Genomic DNA, 12,018 nt, shown 5'->3' with positions numbered 1-12,018 from the left:
TTTGACACTAAATTCCAATCGTTGATTTCCGTCAATCAACGGTTATCATTTATTGAAATTAATAATTAATTAATAAGTGTAATTCCCAATAAATGATAACTGTTGATTGACGAAAATCAACGGATGATCCTAATCCTATCCCTATATATATATATATATATTATAATTTATATTTAAGAAAATTTAGAATTTTGTAATTTAGAATTATCGTATTTGTGTTTAATAACATATATGTGATAAATATCGTACATGTATTATTTAATTGTTTATTTTCTTTTTTGCATGTTCATTATATTGATATGATATGTCTTTAATTTTTATGTAAATTATCGTGATAATTTTTGTATGGTAATTATCGTGATAAATATAGATTTTTGTTTAATATTTTGTCAATCCTAAGTACGAACAAATTTCTTATTTATGAATTTATTTCACGATGGCACCATCCTACGTAGTTCGTATACATCAACATCTTTCATTTGGTAGGTTTATGATCATTTAACGCACTCTTGACCAACAGGCCAAAGACAAGTGTTGGATATACAAAAGAATGAAACAATAATAAGTTCCATAATTAGTATTACTGAGAAATTTCCCAAGTGGACTGTATTATAAAGTCTTTCTAATTGAAACTGTTAAATTCTCACAAGTTATGCGATGATCACGAACAAAACCTAGTACGTTGCAACCGTGCAGGAGAAAGAGCAAAGGAGATAGTCCGAGACAATGTGAATAATGAATATACATACATGATGGGTAGAAGGAAATTCATGATAAACATACGGTAGCATCCTCTACAACGCAATAGTACAGAATCTAAAATGGAGAACTTCAAGATAAATGGGGAAGCTATGACTAAGCTGACATACAAAGTTGCAGAAGAACTAAAAAAAGAAAAAAAAAGAAATCAAATGTAAGCGGTACAAAAAGCTCGATATCATAATTTGCACTTGTTTATAATTCCTCTCGCCAGAGTCGACTTTTGTACAAATTGCAGTTACACAGTACACCATTATGCTATAACCCCTAACCAATTATAAACAGAATCATCCTGGCATATAAAAATCACCATAAATAAAATGGAACCATGTCTCATTAGATTACAATATCTTAACTGTCAAACCAGAATGCATGCTAGCTATCATAATCTATTTATAATCAGCCTTAGATCCAAGTAATTTTGATTAGAAATATATACATCAAGGCGATGTTAGGACTTACCCAGTGCCACATAAAGCCAACCCCGCAGAGAATCAATCAAATGCTATAGGAATGAAATTATCATCATCTAAAAGCATATCAATATCAATCAAATCCTCCACGCCATCAACTGTCTCTTCAGAACTAATCAAACCCATATTACATGCCTGCCAGAAAACAAATGACTATGAGCATATCATTAAGCCAAATATTAATGAGTTTAGACATCTGCCAGATGCTAGGAAAATACCATACCTTGGTTTGACGGAAGTCCTCGACAACATTTAGCAGCCGCCGGTACTGAGCCCGTGCCTCTGGATACTGAACCATGGACTTCACCCTTGAAAGGGCCTTTTGGATCTTTTCCTCACTTTGTTTCCGTCCTTCCTTAAGATAATCATAGTCATCCTCTTTCGGAGGATCATTTTCTTGACTGGGGACCTTATTAAGGGCTTCTGGTCGAAATCCACGTAAACCACTACCCTTACGTCTCCAGCGTAATATTACCTTCTCCAGGATTCCCACAGACCAGATTATCGTTTTATACTGCTTCCTTACCTGGTGACCTCTTACATGGGCCTTAACACCACAAAATTCAACAGTCAGTAGAAGCATTTGTCAAATGCACATGGACATAAGATAAGAAAAAATGAGAGAGCAAAGAAACAAGCAGGAAAAAGGGAAGGTCTCTGATCCAATGTGTGATCCACACGTACACGCTCATGTATTTACAGAATCATTTTTGCATTCATACCCTGAGTTTTTATCAATCAAACTCTACAATATAATCAATTTTGCACCATCAAAATTTCAAAAGTAGCAGAATATTTGAAAGGATGATATGCTGAGAAATTAAGAACATCTAACAGCAATCCAGGTCCATAATATTAAATATGAAAACACAAGTAAATACAGAAGATCATTGAACCTGGATTTTAACAATTCTTTGACGAATGATCAAGAATTCTTTTCTCTTCTTCCAACCACGAAACTTTTTCTGTATTTGTACAGCTGCAGCATTGGCTAAACCGTCTCCTTGTCCAGATTTATGCGCCTTAGAAGCTAGAAGGGAAAGAGCTAGCTGATCTGACAATCCAAACTCATCATCTTCATATTGAGTTAACTGCTTCCTCTGAAATGACTGCATTCTGAATACTTGATGTATACGATCAGCAGCTTGTGTAGCATTGCGGACAGCAGTAAGAGAATCCTTAAGGCAGAGGGCATCTGGCATATCACCATAGAGTACAGGTGTTGCAGTTCGTTCTGAAACTGTCTGCACTGCTTTTATTCCTGAAATTTCTTCCCTACCACCGTTATGTTGATCATCCATTGTGAGGAATTCGAGGTGGCTAGTTAATGAAGACTCAGCAAGAAAACCAGAGATTCCTTTGTGCCCATTGTTAGAGGCAAGATCTGCAGGTGTTCTACCTGAAGGAAATGCTGGAGATGGATCCGTCAATGCTCCAGAATCTGCACCCATGGAGACAAGGACAGCAACTGTCCGCTCCCTGAGCAAAGGAGGACAATGAATAGCATAAGGATACACTTTATGTTATGCTGATGATAATATATTGGAGAACAGTTCAAAAAATAACAATTTTAACTAATGCTGAAAGCAGAATAAATTATATAGACCCTTCAGTGATCTGCCTTTAACTGACCAAAGCAATTGCTTTAATGATAAGTGAGCTAATTTACATGCATAAGGAAAAAAATTGCTGTGATGTTGAACCAAAAAACAGTTTAAATATAAAAAGGGGAATAAAAAAAACTCCAGTAATGCAAAACGCTGGTATTTTCTTACTACCCTTTGCAGGAAGAAACTTAAATAAGCTTCATATTCTAGGACAAACTAAATTCATAAACAAATCCCTATTTCAGAAAGTCTAAAAATATCAAGAATATCAGGATAGTGAAGGAAGGTTCAACCAGATTAGTAGACATAATTTATGCTCAATCAACTAAATGCAATAAAGAGAGAAAAAAATCTCAAGGATTATTACCTGCCACAGGATGCCGCCCAATGTAGAGCTGTCCATCCATTCACATCACGGAAGTTGATATTAACTCCAGCGGATAAAATTGGTTTTATGGCCCAATCATAACCAAGAACAGCTGCTAAATGTAGGACACCTTGCCCATTCTTATCTAATACATTTGGCCCTTTATCACTCTCAGTTATTTTGTGAAGAAGCCATGAGTACAGCCTCTCCTTAACCTGCCTGTGAAACAGATGCTCCTTCACCTTTTGTTGCGATATATCCATCTCTATAAGCTCTCCTTCCTTACTCGTATATTCTTCTTCCTCCCTCAGGGAAATAAGCTTAAAAATTAACTTTCCTTTCTCCATATAACCCTCAAAGTTTTGATTTGAAGGGTTCACTGGTTTTAAAGAAAGCAACTCCTCCAGCCGAGAATGAAGCAGCATTTCAGTTGAACTGTTACAAAAATCTGCAAAATCTACATTTCCAGAAAAGCCCTCTCTGTAATCGAATTCCCGCACTTCACTACAAGCTAACCTATTGGAACATGTTACATAGAAAGGGACCCGTCCAACCTTATGAGGCGGAGCTTGACAGCACAGAATTCCATTAGCTAAAACCTCAGCAGGAACCTCCAATTCCCCAAACATACAGGACCAGTTACAGGTTGTCACCTCCGGTTCACTCTTCAAAAATGATCCAATAATTAACACCTGTATAGTTTTAAACAGGAAAAGATGTCAATCAAACTACCCCTAGTTCTTTCTCATTTCATCTTGCAACAGAGACCCAAATAGAAAAAGGAGTAAAACCAATAATCATATATGGCATACTAAAGGGGGGAGGGAAGAAGGAAAATTGTCAAGGTGCATTATGAAATACCAAGATGTAAAAATAACACAAATAAAATACAAAATGGAAAACATTTAAAATTAAGAGAGCAAAAACTGATGCATCTTACCAGGATGAGCATTGGATGTCTGAGGTTAAAAATAAAAAGCTCTTATATGATCAATGAAAACACCATGTGTAATACATATCTAATCGCTTATTCCCAGTATAGGATAGGGGAAAAGAAGGAAACCACACAACCAGTACATGGTTAGCTGAAAAAAATTATGTTTTAATTGTAATGGAGTCAGACATCAAAGTATAAGTCTAAATTTTCTCTCTTTTCTTTTCACCATTGTTGTCTTTCTTTATTATTGAAAGTATTATCCATGAGATCAGTACCTCAATTTCCGATTCAGCAAAAGCCCATTTAGGCGAAAAATCAATAATGCTAAACAGTTGGTCCTGAGAGAGAGATGGGCTCAATGAGGTATCATCTATCACATGTCCACATTCATCTGTACTCCACGAAATACCAGATGAGGACTGCATATTCAAATCATCCACATCTCCGAGTTCTTTAGTAATCCACCGAGAGAAGCTATCAACCTTCTTCAAGCTACCATCTCTATCCAATAATGTGCGCTTCATAGTTAAGGCATAGCTGATACTTTCTTCACCAGGAACTTTATTTGCAGATAGTGCATCCTGAGAATGTCCATCAGCATGCTGTTCTGGATAGTTTTGCTGCACAAGCTGCTCTTTTGGCTCACCAGAAAAACTAAATAGGACAGGAGCAATTTCAGAACTGGCATTATGAGTTTCATTCCCCAGTAAACTAGGGACATAATCAGATCCAAATTCCAAACCCAATGATTGGGTTAAGGTCAGCATATGTCCTGAATTGTCTTCAAAAGGAATCTGCATCAATCAAACAAACAAACTCAAGGTTAAAGATATAGAGTTTCAATACAAAGCCATGGCTTCCCAATAAGGTATTTAGGAAGAGTTCAACCTAATAAATACTAATCTTAGCAAAAGGTTGGATACGGATACATCTGAAGAAGGCTCAAGTCAACAAAAAAATTGTAATATAAAAGAAAAGAAAAGAAACCCAATCGTGTATCATATTTTTAAAATTTCAGAAACAATTAAAAACCATTAAATGTACACATGCAGCTCAATACCAGACAGTTTAAAACACAGTTCTTCCTTGAGTTTAACAAAAATTACTAATGAAGATTGTAGTTCAAGTGGCTCTGGCACCGGCCTTAGTCTCTAAGACTCTCAGATGATAACTGTTCCATCCTAAAAAATAATAGTCCCAGATGATGCTACTGGTAGACATAGCATGCAGTAACACTAAGTACCTGCCAATTTGATTGGAGAGACTGAGAGCTCCCTGCTTCCTCAGTGAGACCACTTTTGCTCTCTAAAAGACCACCCAAAATGGTATGCTCTTGTTCAAGGATATTTCTCATTGAACTAGATGGCATGGAAGGAAATGATACAACAGAAGGATCGCTATGCAATTCTGCAGAGCATTGCTCCAAGACAGTGTCCCAGGATGTCATGCCATGTGCTTTCTGGCGATCAATATAAGTAGCATCATTTCCTCTAAATTTATCCCTGTGAACAGGTGGGATATAATCCGTTCCAGAAATTGATGAATGTCCATGATTACCTGAAAATATTTTAAGAAGTACAAGGGGGAGAAAAAGGCCAATTCTCAGAAAAGCTTGAGTTGAGAGGTTGCCTAATATAAGTTACAAAAATAATCATGTAAGGCAACAAAAAAGAAACAAAAGAAGGCAAGGTAACCTGAAAAGGGATGCATAAGATATGAACTGTTTGGACCAGAATCAACCTTTTCCGCCAGAGGACGACCATTCCCCATTTGTTGCGACTCAAGTAATGGGCGTAATCCAGAACTTGTTTGGTGAATATCCTCTGGAAAGAAGTTTGATAAAACCATCTTAAGTGTGACCAAATGGGACAAACTCGTAAACAAATATGTGTTGTAACAGTACACCAAGATATTTAAAGCCTTAGCATAATTCGGCTCACAAGGATTACATAAAATTTTGAAACCCATGAAATAAATTTAGGCAGAAATACCAGAATCAGCATCTTCACGTAAAGATGTCAAACTGCTAGTTGGGCTCATGGAATCGGTACTCGGTGAAGGTACACTGCTATAATTTGAGGGAAAGCCATACGATGGAGAGGTAACCTTTTGGGAATCTGATGTGACCTCATCACTATCGGTAACTCCTCCAATATTTGTCTTGTTACCCTGAGTGATGAAGAATCCACAAAACATCCATTAATAAGTCACCGAGCACACAAGTATCAAGACCAGAACTACAAGACAAGGATACTTTTATATCGAACAGCTTCAATTTTTTCTGCCTGATTACAAGAAATAATATGACAGAAATAGATTTCAGGATCTTTTCAAAAAGGATTATGCATCTTCTTTAGTATCATCAATTGAGATTTTTTATTGATAGGGGCCTGCCCATGGCAGTTAAAAAAAAATAGCATATCAGCTAAAGAGCAACTATTACATTTCAACATTTAATAGTTGGTAAAATGCTTAAGCTTAGACTTGAAAGGAGAAAACTGAAATATTATTACATTATAATATAGAGACTGATGGGGCGAGAGGAATAAACCTAAATCTTATAGCAAGGATACACTAATCTAGCTAATAAAGAAAATGCAATAATTACAAATATTTACAACACTTAGCTGCACTCATTTATCAACAATACTAAGAAACCATATTCCACAATCCTCATGGCAAGAAATTCAGAAGGAACTAAAATAGCAGCTGGATTAGCCTCCGCATTATAGTTGACGGTTGGATAAGAAAAAAATGAGCATTTGTGTTCCCTCCTTCTAGTTTACATGGACACTTAAATATGAAACAGATCAGAACAATTCTCGCTTGAGCCATTAGATGCCATAAAACTTATCCTTCCTATTTAGCAATGCTAACCTTTTAGACTTTCCTGCACTCACTCATCGTAAAGTGAGCCCAGATAAGATTTCCTATTTCATAAAGATAAATTAATATGCTAGAACATAACTATATGTTTTTGTCTAATCGCAAACTGACACAACCACCATATCATTCCATGAGTATGACAGAATGAAATTCCCCCACCCTCACCCCTCAACAATAAAACTACTTGCAAATTATGATTAGCAAGTAGTCCTACAAAAGGTACAACTTATACATTACACATACTTACATACAACATCCTAATTTAAATACTTGACCATAATCCAGATGGATTTACTGACCATAATCTGGATGGACTTACTTTCAATTATTTGTCAATGTAAAACTTCTTTATGCTATCATCAAATCATATATTGCCAAATCATTAAAAAAGTTTAACAATCACAACAACTACAGAGGAACACAAACTCTTTTAATGATGTGTCAACGCTCAACACGTCATTAGGTGATAGTGTTAAAATTTTACAGTGAAAATGGATCAAAACAACCACAGATAATAACAAAAGAGAATAAAAACAACCACTGGTAATAACAAAAAGAATAACAGAAAAAAAAAATAAAAACGATCAAAATACCTTAACTTCCAAGTAGTGAACAAAAACTATGTGCATCATATCCCTGCAGTAAAAAAAAATTAACAAGAAAAACATATCATGATTAAGTATAAGAAGAAATAAAATATTTTGGTAGATGTATATTGAAAACTTAAAAATTAGCTAACATGGAAACAAATAGTTACAACCCCAATAGCATTAAAAACTATTATCTGCAATTTTCTTAGATAGAAAAAGAAACTTTATTAGGGAGAAATAGGTGGATTAGTGAATTACAACCAAAGGGAGGATAAGAAATCCTCAAAAACAGAAAATGTAAAAATAAAGGACAACAGGGAAGCCTGAGAATGCAGTAAAGCTGCCAAAAATCAGCATATCTAAGTTAGCAACTCCTTCAAAGCATCCACAAGTAAAACACCAGAGAAAAGTAAAAAATGTAGCTCTCCACTAAGTTTGGGGACAAAGAAACATCCTAAAAAACTTTTATCTACAAATTCACATGAGATATGATTGCAAATGCACTGATGCAGTACTTACTAAGAAGCTTACAAGTCAACAAACATGGGAAATATGACCTTACTTGAATTTCCAAGATATATCACTACACAAAATCTTGAAGTAAATCAGTTCATACTCACGGTTCAAGCATCCAATAGCTTCGCCTCTGAAAATTTTCATTTTCTTCTCCATGTGCATAGTAGCAGTGTAACACATCAACACTTCCCACCTAAATATGCTTGAAGGATGTTACAACCTTAGCAATTAATTATTTACCAGTAGAAAGACTTGTTTTCCAGTTAGAGAAGACTATTTGAATCGCCTTACATATATGCCAGTCTTACAAAGACTAGATTAGCTACAAACTCAAAACTCAAGAAAATTTTAAGCTTACCTTCAACTTTTCATGAGCTTCTTTCACAGTTTTTCCATCTTTTTTCTTTCTCCAATTATGCCCATCTTTTCTAAAGTATCTCAACACCTTCCGATCAAAAAGAAAAAGTGAACCACCTGCAATCAATACAAGTTATTAAGTGGCGTCTTTATGAGCAAGAAGTAACAATAGGAGTTAAAGGATGGATCGAAGTTAACTACAAAGCATGATTTTAGCCGGAACAACAAAATACTACTAATAATATCCTTAAAATTACTGAAATATAAAGATTATGTAATAAGCATATAAGGAGATCTATTGCTATCAAATTTCATGAAAAAATTATTTACCATATTACCCGATGTGCCTGTATTCCTTGAACTAAACTATAAAGGATCTATTGGAACCGGAACACCTTAAGTTCAGATAATGAACAATTAAAAAACTCTATACAGCATTAAAAGGAGCTCAATTCAGCTAAATGGACCTACGGAGGGCAATACTGCCATGTCCAACTCCAACCACAACATTTGGCGCCCAGAAGGCTGTTATTAATTCCTCCAAACAATGGTTAACATCCAGACGCAACAAACAAATTCATGGAAGATTAGAGCTTCTAAGTTTAAGCTTCTAGGGTAATTTATTCTACTACCCACATATGTAAGCATTATATAGTAAGTATATACAGGTGCCAATTAATTTATCAGTAACATATGCTGCAGTAGTAACACATACTTGGTGGCCTGTTATGAGGTTCTGTTGCGATATGAAACATCCGATAATTACGAAGAATTTCACAAATTTCTGCAGGTCGCAACCACCGATGCTGGGCTTCAACTTGTAACTGCTGAAAATCTGCATATTGATATTATCCCATTCAGTCAAATACTTGATTTCTGTATTTTTTCACATACACAAATACAATTATTCATGCAAGTTTAAAGAATCAAACTATGGCCACAAAATCACAGACATCAATAAGAAAATTGGTTGTTACTGACAAATGAAAAGAACACTGATGCTGTCAGCCAAGAGCTGATTATTGGGGTCAAAGTGTCCAGTACACAACTTTAGCATGCTATTTGTCCCCAAAAAACACTCCATCTACCAAATATATTCTTTTCTACCTAATCTGTTTGATTTGATCCCTTTTAAGTGAGTGTTTGGATGAGCTTATTTTGTATTCAGATCAGAACAGTTTAAAATGGAAACGCTGTAGAGATAGTTTTTAGCTGATAAACTGTTTTTGGTAAGATATTATCAAATTCTGCTGGTCTGAGTCATGATTTTTACTTTTGATTTTTTGTACCGATAAGGGTGGGATGTCATAAGAATTTGATAAATAATAATCTTTTATTTTGTCTATATTAACAAATGCTGACTTTTGAAAAATTGATGCCTATTAATTTCGACTTAGATTTTCTACTAGGAATGACTATGTAATAATGGTTACAACTGCTCCTGTTAGGATTTATATCTTTATGTTAATTTGGTATGTTTTATTTTAACCATGTTATTATCCTATATTTTTTGAATGTCATATCTGCATATAGTGTCGTAACATATCCTCATACCCATGTTCAGTCAGTGTTCCTAACCCCTTTCTTTTAAATAACCCTGCAGACCACGTCATCAGATGTCCTAGCAGGGCATCTTGCAAACTAGCTAACTTTCTTGTGATTGGGTAACCCGTAGCAACCAAGCAACTTTCCATGTAAATTCAAGAAAATCCAACAATTTCACCAAGGCATTCAACCATAAAAATATGACACCTCAGCCATCAGAACTTCATTGTCCTATTTGTAAAGGTGAATCTAATCAACCCTTTCTCCATACCTAAAACAAAAATGTTTTTGATATATGCACCTGATCCAGTTCCTCTCACTGCAAATGAAATGGTAGTCGGAGAATCACTTAATAAAAAGTCTACCTTGGACTAAAAGCGTCATCAAAATCTCATATTGAAAAAAACTCAAAATGATTATTTACGAAATAGTTTCGAACCCCGAATCGATTGCTCTCAGTTTTTCTCAACCTCAGAAAAACCAAGCCTTAGGTCCCTTAGCGAAACCATTTTCAGAGACTGACACTTGGTCCCAACAACAGGAACCCATTCAACAAAGAAAACAGAATTCCAGAGCTGAGAATTGAAGTTCTACGAAGCTCCATCACACGAAATCGCTCCCAAAAAACAAATTAAATTACAGGATCCAAGCATTCCACGACCAATTAAAAATTAAGAAATGAAAAAAAAAAAAGCAATTAGAAAACTAACCTAATCGAGGACCCAATTCGTAAGAAGCACGCTCCGCCATGGTGAAGACTGAATCTGAGATCAACGGAACGGCGAACGACGAGACACACACACAGAGAGAGAGAGAGAGAGAGAGAGAGAGAGAGACTTTTTGTTTGTTTTTGTTTGTTTTTTTTTCTTTTTTCCCTCAACTCTCAAGTGACGTGACAAAGTGAAAAACTGATGCTGTATTTTTGGAATTTATATAAGTTTACGAGAAACTTTTTAATATTTTGTCGTGAAAAACGCTCAAAACGCATTTTTATGACACACTTTTAGTATAAGATTTATTAAATAATTTAAACTTACTTGTCATTAATAAAAAAATATAGTAAAAACTAAAAAGAATGTACCCGTAACATCATCAATCTTTTTGTTTTGCAAAATGAGAATGAGACCAATATATTTGTGACACGTTGAGGTTATGTAGATGAATATCCAATTTCACGGACGGGTCCATCTTGGAATCCATGTGAATCTCTCTCTTACTTAAGTGGATAAAAATGATTTTTACACATTCATAAATCATTATTATAACTGAAAAGATAATTTTATTAAGGTAATATACACTCTATCGATTACTTGACAAATTTCACTTGCGGAAAAATTTAAGAGCTACTAACTAGTTCGTTCTAGTTTTGTTGATTGAAAACAATTTTAATTTAATACCTAAAAGTGATTACTGAACCCTTCTAAAATTTTGATGGCAGATTATATTATTTCATGGGTTCTATTTTTTTTAAAATTTCTTTAAATAATATTGTCTAACGTTAATTGAAATGATATCATTTTGACACAAAAATCATAATATATTTATAATTTTAATTTATTTAAAATTATAATAATCTTTATTTTTTAATTTTTTAATCTTAAAATAACAACGTTATCATAAACATCACATAGTTTTATTATGCACAAGAATATGGATCATCTCATTTTTATATTTTAAAATATAAATCAATAGTTGTTTTTTTATCCTTTATTTTAATATATTCTTCCATAATTATTAAGCAAAATCATTTTTTTCTGTAATAGAAAATAGCTTTCTCATGTTGTTGAGATATTAAAATTTGTGTTATTCTTTTTGTTTTTTAACAAATGATGGGCTTCATTTATTGTGTCTGTATAATGACATGAGAGATACTAAATCATATATGACATGAGAAAAAAAAGGGTTTTATAAGAGTTATGTTATAGGAGAAGTGATTGTATAATGTTATAGAGATTCGTTTTGCGTGCCTTAATTTTTTATT

The 12,018-nt window shown here is 34.3% G+C and overlaps 1 protein-coding gene across 3 annotated transcripts; it reads right to left on the bottom strand.

The window, feature by feature from the left end:
* Positions 1 to 766: 766 nt before the first annotated feature.
* Positions 767 to 10,912, bottom strand: LOC133308767 (calmodulin-binding transcription activator 2-like). 3 transcript variants are annotated; one of them, XM_061509464.1, is made up of 14 exons: positions 10,748 to 10,912; positions 9,208 to 9,327; positions 8,494 to 8,609; positions 8,240 to 8,328; positions 7,623 to 7,665; positions 6,135 to 6,312; positions 5,838 to 5,966; positions 5,387 to 5,700; positions 4,419 to 4,937; positions 3,207 to 3,898; positions 2,129 to 2,711; positions 1,456 to 1,779; positions 1,222 to 1,367; positions 767 to 1,051 (listed from the first exon to the last, which is right to left on the bottom strand). In XM_061509464.1, exons 1-13 carry the CDS (start codon positions 10,785 to 10,787, stop codon positions 1,254 to 1,256), a joined length of 3,261 nt encoding a protein of 1,086 aa, XP_061365448.1. In that variant the 5' UTR covers positions 10,788 to 10,912; the 3' UTR covers positions 767 to 1,051; positions 1,222 to 1,253. The 3 variants fall into 3 exon arrangements, with proteins under 3 accessions (XP_061365448.1, XP_061365447.1, XP_061365449.1); XM_061509463.1 differs by having other exon boundaries at positions 768 to 1,367; XM_061509465.1 differs by lacking the exons at positions 9,208 to 9,327; positions 10,748 to 10,912 and having other exon boundaries at positions 768 to 1,367; positions 8,240 to 8,337; positions 8,494 to 8,544.
* Between the last annotated feature and the right edge of the window lie 1,106 nt (positions 10,913 to 12,018).

This window comes from Gastrolobium bilobum, unplaced genomic scaffold (genome assembly GCF_033153095.1).
Source record: "Gastrolobium bilobum isolate Gb01-03AN ecotype WA unplaced genomic scaffold, APGP_CSIRO_Gbil_v1 utg5107, whole genome shotgun sequence".
Taxonomy (NCBI): domain Eukaryota; kingdom Viridiplantae; phylum Streptophyta; class Magnoliopsida; order Fabales; family Fabaceae; genus Gastrolobium; species Gastrolobium bilobum.
This window is presented reverse-complemented; position numbering and strand designations above follow the sequence as displayed.

What these genes read in the sequence shown, in the direction of transcription:
- LOC133308767 (XM_061509464.1), bottom strand. Translation starts at nt 10,787, where the DNA reads ATGGCGGAGCGTGCTTCTTACGAATTGGGTCCTCGATTAG. An exon ending in ACCTCATAACAGGCCACCAA is followed by an intron (nt 8,610 to 9,207) that starts GTATGTGTTACT and finishes TATTGATTGCAG; the next exon opens with GTGGTTCACTTTTTCTTTTT. An exon ending in ACGTGAAGATGCTGATTCTG is followed by an intron (nt 5,967 to 6,134) that starts GTATTTCTGCCT and finishes ACTTCTTTCCAG; the next exon opens with AGGATATTCACCAAACAAGT.